This window comes from Sturnira hondurensis, unplaced genomic scaffold (assembly GCF_014824575.4).
Source record: "Sturnira hondurensis isolate 20B ecotype Veracruz unplaced genomic scaffold, ASM1482457v3 Scaffold0010448, whole genome shotgun sequence".
In the NCBI taxonomy this organism is placed as follows: domain Eukaryota; kingdom Metazoa; phylum Chordata; class Mammalia; order Chiroptera; family Phyllostomidae; genus Sturnira; species Sturnira hondurensis.
The window spans coordinates 6493967-6509170 of NW_028083079.1; the positions used below are offsets into that span (position 1 = coordinate 6493967).

Below are 15204 nucleotides of genomic sequence, written 5' to 3' on the forward strand. Positions count from 1 at the left end.
TCCTAGTTAGAGTTTTCTGTTCCCTTCACATTATTATTAGTGACTGACATACATCAGCTAACAATCGCAGAGGTATAATGGTATAAATGACTAAGTCTCTATGTTTTCAATATTCAAACTCTGAACACATTTTATTGAGGATATTCTATATATATATATAAAGAAAATAAAGGACAAATACATACTGTTAAGATTGCAGAGTTTTGGAATTTATTTTCTGTGGATAAAGTAACAGATTCCGAAGCATAACTAAATTCTTTACCAGGATAACTTTTAATGGAGATTACTGCATCAAATGCTTCAGTGTATCCATAAACTTGAATTACAATATTTTCAGATGCTCCAACACGAAGTACTTTTGGTGCTGATATGACATACCTGTTGAAACAAGAAAAAAGAAGGATCAGTAGCTAGCTCTATATAACATATTTTGTCATACTTCTGATTATTTTATCTCACTGGATATATTCAATTTAAAATAGGCACATTTTCTCAACTCAAAAATACTTTTTTATTAAAACGTATTTGTGATCTATGCTAATTTCAGCATAGTTCCCAAGAAGGAAGAAATAACTTGAAATTAGGATGAAAAATATAGCACTGGAAATTTATTGCACATTTGCAAAGGCAGTAATAGTACCTTCCCTGAGCCACCGCAGCACAGGAAGACTTAATGATGTTGACTAGAACATGTACTTAGGGTCACTACTTTTGCCCAATGAACTAAAAAAACAACATAGTAACCAGTGATTCAATTCCAGCTGTGCCATCTACTAGCTGAGTTACCATGATGAATCACTAACCCTTCTCTGAGACCTCAATAACTGTGAAAATATTACCTTCTTTACCAGGCCGAGGTAAGGATGAAATGAGACTACATATATGAAAGCACTTAGCATGCTTAGTACTCAGTAAATGTTAAGGTTCATTAATTTTACTAAATTATTAGGAAGGAAATAACCTTAGAAGTATTTGTTATACTAGTGAGTAGATTTTTTTTAAAGAGTTTTTTTGTGTGTGTGAGTAGATTTTTTAAAAAGCTAGAATAAAAGTGATCTTGGGGGAATGCATTAGAAAATGGAAGTAGTTCTGGAACCTTAGAGAGCAAATGATCATAATCATACAATAATAACAAGTGACTGAATAATTACCATGTGTGAGAGTGCGTAGTAGCACTTTGTGTGTAATTCTTTCAATCTGTACAACAGCCCAATGACTAGGTACTATTGTTTTCTTATTGTACAAATGATAAGAAGTTAATTTGACTAAGGTCACCTGACTTAGAATAAGTAAGGACTTTATACTCAGGTCTCTCTTTGTTGTCATGGGTTAAATTGAGGTCAAAGTTACAAGCTTTGTTCACAGCCGCAGGCTGTTCCCGGAGTTTTGTTTTGCATGGGATTTATACAAGAATGAAAATGAATCTATGTGATTTTTGAAATAAAATTTTTAAATGTGTAATTTTTTTCATTGTCTTTTTAAAAAGATTTTATTTATCTTTCAAGGGGAAGGGAAGGAAAGAGGGAGAGAAATATCAATGTATGGTTGCCTCTCATGCATTCCCTGCTGGGAACTGGCCTGCAACCCAGGCATGTGCCCTGACTGGGAATCGAACCGTTGTTGTTTGGTTCACAGGCCCATACTCAATCCACTGAGCTATACAAGCCAGGGCTTTTTCATTGTTTATTAAAAGAAAACCTACAAATATAATCTAGGTTATTAATTATATTATCACAAAGTATACAATTTGAATTGTGAGAGCTGTTACATAGAAAAAAAAGTGTTTCAACCCAAAAGGTCATGATGATTGCCTAATTCAAGAGGCTGAACAGTTAGCCCATCATGTCAACAGATAGAATTACTGCAGGCTCCTGTCAACATTTTGACATTTAATAAGTCTTTTCAAATCACTAAGTCTTTAAAAACAATGAAATTAATTTGGGAGCAGTTAAATCCTTTAAAGCACTTGGCAGTTCTACATGACAACTAATTTGGGACCATTTACAGGCAAATTGTGAAAGACAGGAAAGGATCTCCAGATTTCCCAGCACCATCTGATTTCCCCACGTGCTTATCCAGGAATGGCAGAACATGAGAAAACTTAAGCTTTGATGATAATGAGATACATTTACAGAAACTTTGCAATGTGTTCAGCACTGTTTTAAGCACTTTATAAACTCACAGTGTTGCTACAACCACTCTGTGAGGAAGGGCTTATTATTACCCCACTTTACAGATGAGATAACAGATAATTAACTTGCCTAAGGTCACACAGTTTGTAAGTTACAGAATTAGGAGCTGATCCTGAGCATCCTGTTTCCTGAATTTACACTTTCAATTGCTGCACTACACTGAATTTACACTTTTGCTAATCTGGGGGAGGGAAGTATTTTAATTTCAGTATACTTAGAAGTTTTACATTTTTGGTTTAAGATTGTTTTAATTTTAAATTGTCCATATGGTAGTCGTGATGAAACATAAACTATTCAGTTTCCAAGTCCCTAAAAGACTGCTCTGGGACCGCTCTTCATACAGACTTTGGTCCTTGCTGATTTATCAGTAGCATAATCTAATCTGAAGAATTTCCTACTTTTCTTATTTTCTTTCAATAGTTGCAGAGGAACAGGCCACTGAGCTTGCGGGGGGACAAAAATGTCACTTTGGCCTCTACCTGAAATGTTGTTTCCCCAGATATTCACAAGGCTTGCTCCCTCGCCTCTTTCAAGCTCTGGATGAGTCCTTTAAAGAACCTTATCTGTCCACATTTTTAAACAGTGCCCCATTATTTCTTTATTCTGCTACTCTACTTTTTCCTTCCTGGCATTAATAACTGCCTGACTTTATTTATTCATTCATTCATTGGTTCATTCATTCACTCATTCATTGGTTCATTCATTCATTATTTGCTTCTCCCACTAGATGCAAGCTCTATACCATCTACTATATCCCCAGTGCCTATCACATGGTAGGTGCTCAATAAATCTTTACTGAATCAATCAATTTATTAAATTTATCAATTTAACTGAGTGATGACATTATAAATGGTGCACTCTCACTTTTTTTGAGAGAAGCAAAGGCGATGCTTATTAAGAGCAAGTACAAATGTAGTAGAAACAATTCAGAACCAGGAGACCCAGGTTCTAGTTAGAGTCCTAGTTGTACGACTTAACTCAATCTCCTTGAACCGCAGCCACCTGTCTTTCAAATAGGAAAAAATAAAAACTACTGAAGGCACTGGGGTGACTGTGGCAATGTATGAAAATCAGGCTTATGACATTCTAAGTGCACATTTATGTTCACAATTTACATATTTATACGTATACATTTATGACACACTGGAAAAAAATTGAAATGGCAAAGAGGAGTCCTCCATACTAGCCCAGCTTCTGTCTCTCTTTAGCACATGACCTTTGGCAAGTCACCTCCCGTGTCTGCACTTATCCCCATACGGGAAATGAGTAGGTTCCATTAGATACTCTTCAGGGCCTTTTCAACAATGTTGAGGCGGGATAGTAAGAAGCTAGGGAAATTCCTGGGCAAGCAGGATGAGGAAACTGAGATAAGAAAATCAAACAGGGCCGAACACTGTAAGCAACTTACAGCCAGCAAGAACTTATCTTCTCTAACCAAGGACACTTAAGAGTGAATGGCTTTTACCTCTCCTCCCTAACCAGAGAGTACATAGCTTAAATCTTCCTTGCCTGGGAAATAAAAAGCAAAGAGCTAATTAATGTCATTTGTGCCAAGGACAAATGAAGTCAGGGAAACAGATAACAAAAACTCCATTAAAAGCTGCACAGACCCAAGATACAGTGAAACAGTCTAACGAACCAAAGAATATTTCCAAAGCCCTCACGTGCTCATTGGGATGCATCGGCATATTTACAAAATGCAACTGAAAAAACGATTGAGTAATTCTGCTAAAGCCCCCTCTTATGAATCTTACTGGCAGGAAAAAAGATAAAAAGCCCTCAGAATGAAGAGGTGGCACAGGCTCACCCTAGGGCACACTCACCCCCTTCCTGGGCATGAACATTTTGTTTCCTCCTAAATTCTAAGTGTCCTAAGGAGACTTTTGACAAGGTGAGCAGTGGGCAGCAGCAGCTCAGCCCAGGCTTACACCCTGATCCTATTTCCAAGGCCCCGTTTTCCTGACTTCCAGGTGAGTTAACAGCAGAATACCGTTTTGGCTCACTCCTTTCCTGCAACCTTTCTAGGGAGCCAGCAGAGTACTTCTCAGGCTCTCTCCTGCTACTCCTACCCTAAGTCCTTCCTTTGTTTCACTGTTTCCAACCTGAATAAATGTATTCTTAAAATCACCTGGACTTGTGTTGTGAAATCTTTCCTACTCAAAGTCAAGAACCTACAAACTATAGGCCAGCCTGAGGAAGACATGCTCCAAGCTGGTCCCTGTCTGGTAATGTTATTTCCAAATATGAGATCGCTATTTTAAGGCACAATTTAAAATGCACAGTATTTTAATAATAACACTAAACAGTGTGAAGTGTTCATACACTTATGAGTTCATACTCATAAGCATAAAAGTAATTATAACAAGTTTTTCAAATCACTATATTAGAATTAACGCCCAAGTAAACCATTGCTTTAGTATACACAGTATATAGAAAACACAGAGAAAATGATGCACTACATATAAGTAAGCAATAAATGACAACAATGTTTATTATCTAGAGTTTATGTTGTTCTTTTTCAAAGAGGAATTTGAATAATCACTATGTAATTAGAAAAAAACTACCTCATAAAAGCTGCCATATATTTAGCTATTCATCAAATCAAAATACATGACTTTCTCCTTCAGAGATGAGACTATTTACTTGGTATTCTTAAAAGTATAATTTTCAAATTAACAAAGACAATTGAATTTACTTTTCACTCATCATGACTAAGATACATTGAAAAATAAAGATGGGTTCTTTTACTTACGTTTGTTCCTGTCCACAACTTTTCCCCAGCAAGATTAAAAAACAAAGTATGCCCCAAAGGCCCATGGCTGGAGACAGCAGTAAACCATGGGTATAAGCATATAATCTTTTTTGAATTTACTCTTCTTTTAAATGAACCAAGCTTAAAGAATTTGAGTAAATTGGTTTACTGGTTAATTATTAACATCAGAAAGAGGGACTTCTAAGTAGGAAAAATAATACCAGAACTGAAACAACCTTTAATGCCCAGATATAATGGTAGGAGATGTTGTTCAGGGATTTATACCTAGAGAATTAATTCCACTGAAAACAAATAAAGGAATTCTAACTTGGGAGTTTGGCACTACAAGGAGAAACATGAAGCAAGAAACCAGTAGGTCTCATTGCCTTTGGCCTTTGCTCTTCTGACCAGGGCGACTACTCTGACCTTGTATCATCTGTGAGCATTTGGTTTAGACAGGACTCACTAAGTGGTCTTTCTAGAGAAGTCCTGAGCAGTAGGGTTGTTGGCATTGGCAATGGCCTAAGGATAAGCTGAATCTGCAAAGGAGGTCTATGGAACAGCTCATAGAGTCTCTCAGTCCAGACTTGGTCTCTCCCAGTCTAGAGAAGAAGCTGAACAATAGGTGGAGGAGAGATTGTGACAGGCAATGAAAGAAAACACCATGTTGAGCCTGCCAGCATCATTCTTTAGAAAATAAGTAACTAGTCAAATACTTTAGAATTTAGTAGGGAATGAATATCCTTGAATATCTATTAATTCATACACCACAGATACAAAATTTATAGCCACTCAGACACAGAATATTTTTCTTTTCTAAAAAATAAACTCATTTTATACCTTTCAGTGAGGATCTAACATAAAAGCTCAAGAAAACCAAAGCCTTCTATAACAAATGAGTCTAATAATTAATTTAAAATAAGATACAATTTTACCTTTAAGATTTTATGATGTTTTATGTTTACTAGGAAACTTTTTCTTTACTACCTTTCTTTTATTAGCACTCATTTATACCTTAGTACATAATAAGTACCCTGTTTTAAAATAATAAGATTTCTCTAAACATTATTCTGTAATTCAGATGTTTCATCGTCACATTGGCATTTCTTGCTTTGAATTTATAAGTTTCTATTTTACCAATACTTTAGTACTGAATTTAGTAGGAAAGAAAGGCACACAAAGGAAATTTGATACACGAATTTCACTAAATGTGTCTCATGCATATGTTATTAAAATGGTAAAAATATGCCACCATTGTTTGACCATCTAGCCCATTTGTTTCAAAATGAAACCTGTAAAATAATTAAACTGGGTTGTGAAAGATGGGTCAAGTTAAAACAAACAAAGTACTCTTGCCATCATTTTCGGGAAGAGATATTAGGAGAAAGTGAGAACCTCAAATATCATGGATATCATGGATAATATTTGTATGTTAAGCTCAAGTTTATTGGCTGGTATTATAAAGTCAATATTGGTAAGTAATATTGAATTTTCTGGTAGAAAACTTTTCAAAAAATGATGGATCTCAAAGGTCCTTTGTTGAACCGAAGTTCAACAACTCACAGATTCCCAACAACGTTCCACTGACGTTTCCATCTGCCTTTTAAACATGGCTCCAAGATGGATTTTTCTTTACATTTTAAACTGTTCCTTTGGGGCGTCTTTGACTTTTATACAAACCTGCATCTCTAAAAGAGGATAAGCAAGGTCTGGCAGAAACTTTGATTGTCACCTAAAATTCCTGCTAATGCTGCCTCAATTCTACCCTTAGGATTGGGCCCAAATGACTTCACTTGGTTTATAAGGCCTCCTAATCTGGGTCCCACTTGATTCTCCAGCCTCAGTGTTCCCATTCTCATTGCAAACAAGAACCTGAATTACTTGTTATTACTCTCTGAAGTCACCACCACATAAAGGCACTCCTAGGATAACAACCAGTCAACCAAGTACTATTACTACTAGAATTAGTCTGTTTATATCCTTAATTGGTATGTTATCAGAAACACGGTTTAGATACGTGTTACTGCTACCAGCACTGCTGAATGCAGTGCACTCAGTTCTTTGACCATAGCACCAAATGAAAGGGAATTTGGGGCATAAACTATATCCAGTTGGACAATCTTATAAATACGTATCTCTCATTAGTCACTTGTCTTCCTGTATATTTACATGAATTTTAAAAGCCATTGAGCTACAAAAAAGTTTATTGAAACAAGGTCTTACACAAAACATGTGTAAAACAGTGTGGGGCAGCCCTGCTGTTTGCCTATTTTTCTGACAGGCATCCCCAGGTGGCCCTTGAGGAGGCTCAATGGGAAGCCTGGGGTCCTCAGACACATGGTTAAAAAACATTGACTTAAAGCACCGAACATCTTCCCAGTGTTCTTGTTTCACCTGGACCATTCATGTTACTTCCCTCTACCAACACCCCCAAGTCTAGCTTGAAATTAGTTTGTCAGCTGATCAGGTGGAAGGGGAAACCACTCTCTTTTCACCTTCTGCCCAAGACCCACTGCTTTAGCTGCAAATTAAAATTTTGCAGCTAAATTCCTCTTCCAAGTGACTTCACAATCCTGTACCTTTATCTCACATCCAAGACCCTGGTATTCCAACATCACATCAGGAATTCACACAGACTGCAGAGGCCTGGTAGAGAGAAATGGAAAAGTGAAATCTCCAGGTATGTACTCCAGAAAAACTTTTACATGTATGCCTAAAAAGACTAGTGTAGAAATGCTCTTCATAGCATTATTTGTTAAGAGCAAAAATTTGGCAGCAACCTGAAACAACAGAAAAATGACAAATACATTATTGTATATGCATATAATGGAATGCAATGTTGGCTGACAAACTTACAGAATGACACAAAGAGCATGATAAAATTTACATAAGGTTAAAAACATACAGGGCAATGTTATTATCTATAGATATTTACATTGGTATTAATAATATGATGGTGGAAAGTAAATACTAAATCAGGACAGTAGTTTTATCTCAGGAGGGAATAGAGAATTGGGAGGTGAAAAGAGGTATACAGAGTGCTTCCCCTCTATCCATTGTCTTGTTTTAAAGGAACATCTGAAGTCAGTTTAGCACTATCTCACAAATAATTCAGTAAAGCTTAGTGGTAGTTATACTGGTACCTGATAGGTTAGTCTCTACTTTTCTAAAAGTTTGAAATACTTCATTTTTTTAAAAGTATGGTTTGGAGTGAGGCAAGCTTGAATTCAAATTCTGGCTCTGTCTAACTTGCTATGTGATCTTGGACAACTTACTGAAACCTTGGAACCTCAATTTTGTCATCTGTGAAATCAAATAATAAGATGCCTCATAGAGCTGATGGGAGAATAAAATGAAACATGCCTAAAGTCCTTGGCTATGAACTTGAACTTGAAATAGCATGAATCTGAAAATGTTCACTATTATTATTACCGGTTTAAGACATATTCATCGTCATCTACTCTTTATTTTTAACATGTGCATAGGATTGTTGCAATCAGTATTTAATACAGTTCTTCCCTCCTGCTTAGGAGTCTCTTGACTCTTTGGATGGAAGAATGTCTTTCTCATTGAGCCCAGCAGAATTTTGCATCCACTTCTTTTGTTTCTCTGTTTTACTGTCAATGAAAAGTCTGGGATTAAATGACTGACCTCTTAAAAGTACAATAGCTACATCTTGACGTCTGATATTCTTAGTGAGCAAAGGAGCACCAGAAAGTTCCCACAGACCAGATCCTTTTCCGAGGGCACTGAATTTTTTCTCTCATTTATGGCATCAATTGCCATTAGCAGATTATGTGTACTTTACCTTTTTATCTCATAAACTGTAAAAGGTCCTCCTCACTCTGACTGTTATGCAAGATGTTGTTGAAGCATTTTCTTACCTCCCAGGGATTGGTGTAGTAATTCCAAAGAAGGTCATAAATGTTAATTCACCATCTCAACAAGACCTACAAACTCCAAGGCATTTTAACATGTGCTATACGAGACTCAGACATAGAGGACATCTGCCCAACTTTTATTGATCTTATCCACATAATGATAGCATACATACTAGCTCCTACCATGTATCAGTTACTGCAATGATTAACTTCCATAAACTGTCTTTAATCTTCACAACCAATCAGAAGGATGTTATCACCCTCAGGTGACTGAGGAAAAAACTGATTCTCAGAGAAATACAGTAATTTGTCTCAGGGAACACAACTAGTAAATTGCAGAGATGGGAACTTGTATTGGGATCAATAGGAAAAAGAGAGAGAGATACTAAGCCAGGCTGAAGTCTTACCTTCCCTATAATACCTTCTCCAGCTACTTTTTCTGTAGTTGATTCTCCATTTTAAAAACTCTTGAAGAATTCGTAGCCTGGTTCACACATTTTAATTCTTGTTTATGTACCACTTTACATTCTGACGAAGGACAAAGGTACAAGATAGAAACAAGTATAAGTGAAGAACTTAGTCTGACTCATGTCTGATTTTATCTTCCTCACAGGATGATGAGGTAACACTGGCTAAAATGACCACCAGACAAATGGCAGATGGGGAAGATTGCCTGAAAACACGAAGGAGAAGAGGCAGAGAACACAGTGGTTCAGACCCAAGGGTGGACGAATTTGTATTTTTAAGTCCCCAATGGTAACTGAAGAATGATAAAGAAGAAAGCTGTTGTTCAAACTATTCTTGTAAGTCACCAGGGTAGTGGCTTGGAATAGCATGTCCTAAAAGGCCATTTCATATTATAAATCATTAATGGAACAGGAGAGGATTTCTGAGTAGAGGGTGTGGAGGAAGTAGAAAATATTAAGACCAAAAAAGAAAACTGAGTGTTGATGATAGAATGCAGTTGAATACATTTTCTTCAGAGAAAAGGGTAACCAAATGAAAGGGCCCACCCTCCCTATGTCTCTCACTTTTATAACCTCACCTAGGTTATCCTTTCTATATCCTACACCTTGGAACAGATCAAGCTACGCCCATTAAGGCCCTCTTTGACTCCACGGCCCCACACTTTTTCAGACCACCTTACTTCTTGTTCACCCTGAGTTCTCTTGTCTAATTCTAACAGCTACTACTCATCCATAGGCGTCCACCGATCCAGTGGCTAAATATGGTAGCCAGTCTCCGAGATAGCCCTCCATGTCGATCTCCCTGGAATTTATTTCTTCGTATGATCCCCTCCCATGCTGGGTATGAGGGGTTGGTCCCTCTGAGCAATAAAGCAAATGTAAAGGTGTATGACTTCCGAGGTTGGGACATACAAGACATTGCTGTTCCCATCTTGCTCCCTCTTGGGTTGCCCACTCTGAGGGAAATGAGCCACCTTGAGGTAAGGACACTCAAGGAGCCTAGGGAGAGGCCTGTATGGAAGGGCCTTCGGGGCCTCCTGCCCTAAGCTTGTGAGCCAGCCCCCAGGGAGGCAAACCCTCCAGCCCCAGTCCTGCCTGTAGGTGACCACAGCCCAGCTAACATCATGACTGAAAATGGAGGAGAGACCCCAAGCCAGAATAACCCAGCTAAGCCCTTCCTGAATTTCTGCCCATAAAAACTGTGAAGATAATTAATGTTTGTTGTTATTTCAACCCACTAAGTTTAGGGATAATTTTTTTAACACAGCAATAGTTAACTGGTACATTAATATAGTTGTTTTTCTAAGGATGCGATTCTCATGAAGGTTCCTTGCATTCACTGCCACCATCAATGGGGACCTGCTCTGCAGTGACCAGCACATGTACTGTAATGGGCAAGGGTACTTCAGCTTCTTTAAGAACAGCAGGCTCACAGGCCGACTGGAAAGCGCCACCTGCTGCTCGTAACTTAACAGCTCGCCAAAGCAGGCTGGCATAATTGGCGCCCACAGCCTGAGCTAGCTAACTGTGCTGCCTTTGCATGGTAAATTCTGAATTCCCATTTTAGCTTTCTTTTGAGAATTAGCTTTTTCACTTCCTGGAGATAACAACACCTGCCATGCCTTCTTCACAGGAATGGTGAAATGTGGTATCCCTGAGAACTTAACATCATATAAACATGTAAGAAGTTTTTATGCTTATTCTCTCTAGCATCCTGCCTTTCTTACTTTATCAACACTTTCTTTCTGCCTATAAACATAAAAAGTCTTCATTAATAGAAAATATTAAAATCTTTCAGCCCTGGCTGGTGTGGCTCAGTGGACTGAGTGCCAGCCTGCAAAACAAAGGGTAACTGGTTTGATTCCCAGTCAGGGAACATGCCTAAGTTGTGGGCCAGGTCCCCAGGAGCGGTGCATAAGAGGCAACCACATATTGATGTTTCTCTCCCTCTCCTTCTCGCTCAATTCCCCTCTGTCTAAAAATAAATAAATAAAATCTTTAAAAAAGAAAAAAACAACCTTTTGAAAAAAACTTCCAGTGGGTTTTCAAAATCACTGTCAAACCTCTCAGAGGCTTAGTCTGCCCCCCTCGACTTTATATAATTTTCTTTTCTTATTTACCCATAGGACTCTCCCCCCAATTCCTAACACAGAATGCTTCATGGATATCTTCATGCAAGTTAGATACAAAGAAAATAAGAAATGAATAAAATGACTGCCCTGCCGCAGAGGCCACTGATGGTGGTTGGCATGATTTGGCATTATCCTCGTTTTGTAGATACAGAAACTGATGATTGGAAAGGATTAAAAAGAAGGAAAAAAAGGAACAAAGGGGAAAATGGTGAGAATCACATAGAAAGAAGTAGCCAGGACCACGTATACAATTTGAGGGTCCCAGTGCAAGATGAAAATGTAGAGCCATTTGTTCAAAAAGAAAGAAGAAAAATCTTGTTAAAAGTATTAAGATATAAAGTCTTTTCCTTTCTTCCATTGTGTCTCCCTCAACTTTTCATTGTACTTTTTGGTTTGTTTTTTTTATGTCATTCTAAAAGGAAAATTAAAATTTTAAATTATTGTCATGAATTTTACCATTCACCTTTATATTGAATACCAGTTTCAATAATGTCACCTTTATAATGGCAATACCAGTTTAAATGTCAATATAGGAGTATTTAATGGATATGTGGAATCACCAAAACTACCCAATTTGTACTTAAAAGTTCATGCATGCATATATATTCTGTTCTTAATTTTCTGGTTCTAGTCAGATAAAGAAGCCCAGTCTTACCAAAGATAAGCCTAAGCCCCCCCAAATCATGTAGTTTAAACTATAACTATATTTCAAATAAGAAACTTTTTGGTACAGTGGGGTTAATCAACATCAGTAACACAGACACCCTTCTCCCCGTGATGACAATCAGCTCTCTGGAAAGCCTCTTTTTCCTCCAATCAGGGATCAGTCTCGTCTTTCTGCTCCTGCAATGATGCCCTTATTAAAGTACATGCATTACTGGCAATGTATGAGCGCCATAAGAGCAAGTCTTGAACTTGTTTATCTATGTGAACTTTTCCCCATCCCCAGTGTCTTTCACATAGTCTTTAATAAGTGTTAGTTAAGTTGGAAATTTCCTGCTTGTTTAGCATTGCTCTGGTATTTAGCCATTCTCTTTTATTCAGTGTCCAAAATATGAGCGTCTATCTCAAACTTTCATCTGGGAAACACACTTTCTAATGATTAGCTACAGAAAATAACTACCTCACAAAAGTAAGAATTAAAACAAAGGGAAGTTTTAGATTTTCCATCTCTTTGAAGCTATAATTTGCAAATAATACTTTTTTGACTCCTGACAGGACTATCTTTTCCTCATGCCCATTTAAGGAATGCGAGGTTTCACTATCCTGTTTATCGTTCATTGCTCGGCAGGCTGCTCAATTCAATGGGAGAAGGATGCCCGTCAGAGAAAAGGGAGAGTTGGCTCCAACGTGACCAAGGCAGGTGGTGAGGGACCATCACAGAAGGGCAAAGCGAGTATTTCATTGATCTGTCTCACTGGATCAGAGAAAAATGACCTCTAGAGTACTAGAGAAAAGACAGAGCAAGGACTTTGTAACTATGAACAGTGTCCAAATGAGTTAATAAATAATTCCAAAGTTGAGTTTAACTGCTTGAGAAGGTATTTCGTTGGATTTACTGTTTCAAATTTTTACACACGTTTGCTTTTGTCTCCTAATTATAAATACCTCTGCCGTGTCATGAACTTTTGGGCAGAAAACATGGCTGAAATGGCTTGGTAACAAATTTGCATACAAGTTAATGTTCCAGTAAGCTCCTATGACAAGTGAAGAGAAGGAGCCCTATATAAGTAAACTATTAGTACAATTAATATGAATATTTCCAAAATAGGTATACTATGTTTCCCCAAAACATTGTAATTTTCTAAACACAGCATTGATTCTTAGGGCTGATGGGAAGGAGCACTGGTTTGGGGTGCAGAGTTATTCTTGATCTCAGACCGGACAAAACAATGTGAGAACCTAGACTAGTCTGCCCTCCTAGGGCCTGACCCTCCTCACCTGGCCTTGTCTTTAGATAAGGGTATCAGCCTGGATGAATGTCAGACAAGATCTGGCGCGTTCAGGGTGGTATGGCCGTAGACATGTCAGAGTGTCAGAGAACCATGCATCTTGTAAAAACATTGTCTAGCCCTGTCCTCCTGTAGGATTTGCCCCCCTGCAGAATCATGATGAGGAAACAAGGTCCAGATAGGTTCGTGACTGAACCGAGATGGGCCAGAACAAGAACCCCAGGTTCTTGGCCTCTGTCTCCCACTCCACTTTTGTCCACCATTCCTCACTGCCCCATCTTTATTTTTAATAAATTTTTAGTCTGTGAAACTATCGAGAACAATTTTCAAAAATGTACATTTGAAATTTCAGTAATTGATGGGAAATTAGCATGTTTTTTAATCTCAAAATATGCAATTCCTGGTGTTGTGAAGTCCTCTTTGTATTTAGCTTTAATTGTCCATAAACCATACCTGTGAAAGCAACACATATAAAATTTTAAGTATCACTAAATAATATGTCTTTAATTCACCCAATGACTGTAGTTAATATTCAAATGAGCACATATATAAGCCAAGCACTGTTCTAAGTGCTTTACATGTATTATATATTAACCCACTCAGTTTTTCAAAATTACAATGGAATAAATTACATTACCATTCCATTGTGTCATCAGGAAAAATAAGGCCCAGAGAGGTAAAGTAACTTGCCTAGGGACACACAACACATCGGTGGTGGAGCTAAGATTCAAATTTGGTTATTCAGACTTCCGGCCAAGATGGAGGCGTAGGTGGAAACACTGTGCCTCCTTGCACAACCAAGTTTAAAGACAACAAAAGATTTAGTAACAAAAACGCAGCCAAAACAGACAGAAAATTGAACTGTACAGAAGTCTGACAACAATGAACCATTCAGCCAGACCAGTAAGAAGGGCAGAGTCAGCGGCTGGCAGAGAGGGGGCTCGCAGGAAAAAGTGGCCAGACTGACCCAGGTACGCAGGTGGCGGTTGGCAGATTCCAGGCGTGAGGTGGTAATGGGCAGACCTATTGAGGGTCTGAGGCAGCTGGCTGACCGCGGTCACACATTCACATGCAGATAAACCAGGCAAAGGAGCGCAGTGAGATAAACCAGTCAGTGAGACAGACTGTACAAACCAGGGCCCCAGCGATGGGAATTAAAGCCTAAAAGCACCAACTGGAAAAACTTCCGAGGGTCGAGGTGCCGGGAGAGGCTCCCAGATTCACAGAGAGTTCGTGGGAGAGACCCACAGGGTCCTGGAGGGTGCACAAGCCCACACATCTGGGAACCAGCACCAGAAGGGCCCAATTTGCTTGTGGGAAGCAGCAGAGGGGACCGAAATCAGAGAGAGAGCAGAAAAAACACCACTGCCCCTCTCTGACCCCGCCCCCACATACAGCATCACAACCCAACCACTGGGTTGACCTGCTCTGGTGCACACCTAAGGCTCTGCACCTCATACATAACAGGCACAAATAGACCAAAACATTATGGCTCAAGAAGAAGAACAGCTCAAAGCCCCAGAGCCAATACTTCTAAGTGACCAAGAGATAGTCAACCTATCAGATGCATAGTTCAAAACACTGGTGATCAGCATGCTCACAAAACTGGTTGATTTTAGTCACAAATTAGAGGAACAAATGAAGGCTAAACTAATTGAAATGAAGGGAAACACACAGGAAACCAGTAGTGATGGGAAGAAAACTGGGACTAAATTCAATTGAGTGGACCAGAAGGGAAAAAAATGACCAAACAGAAAACAATGAAGAAACAAGAATTCAAAAAAATGAGGAGAGGCTTAGGAACCTCCAGGACATCTTTAAACGTTCC

At 38.5% G+C, this 15204-nt stretch overlaps 1 protein-coding gene across 2 annotated transcripts in view; it reads right to left on the reverse strand.

Annotated features, from left to right (window-relative positions):
- The window catches only part of C5 (complement C5), a 90118-nt gene extending 85038 nt beyond the window's left edge, over positions 1-5080 (reverse strand). For both annotated transcript variants that reach the window (XM_037059173.1, XM_037059172.1), the window contains exons 1-2: positions 4945-5080; positions 186-378 (exon numbers count right to left, since the gene is read on the reverse strand). In XM_037059173.1, the coding sequence (XP_036915068.1) occupies positions 186-378; positions 4945-5009 (258 nt within the window). In that variant the 5' untranslated portion in view covers positions 5010-5080. The remainder of the gene's footprint in view (positions 1-185; positions 379-4944) is intronic.
- Positions 5081-15204: the final 10124 nt, after the last annotated feature.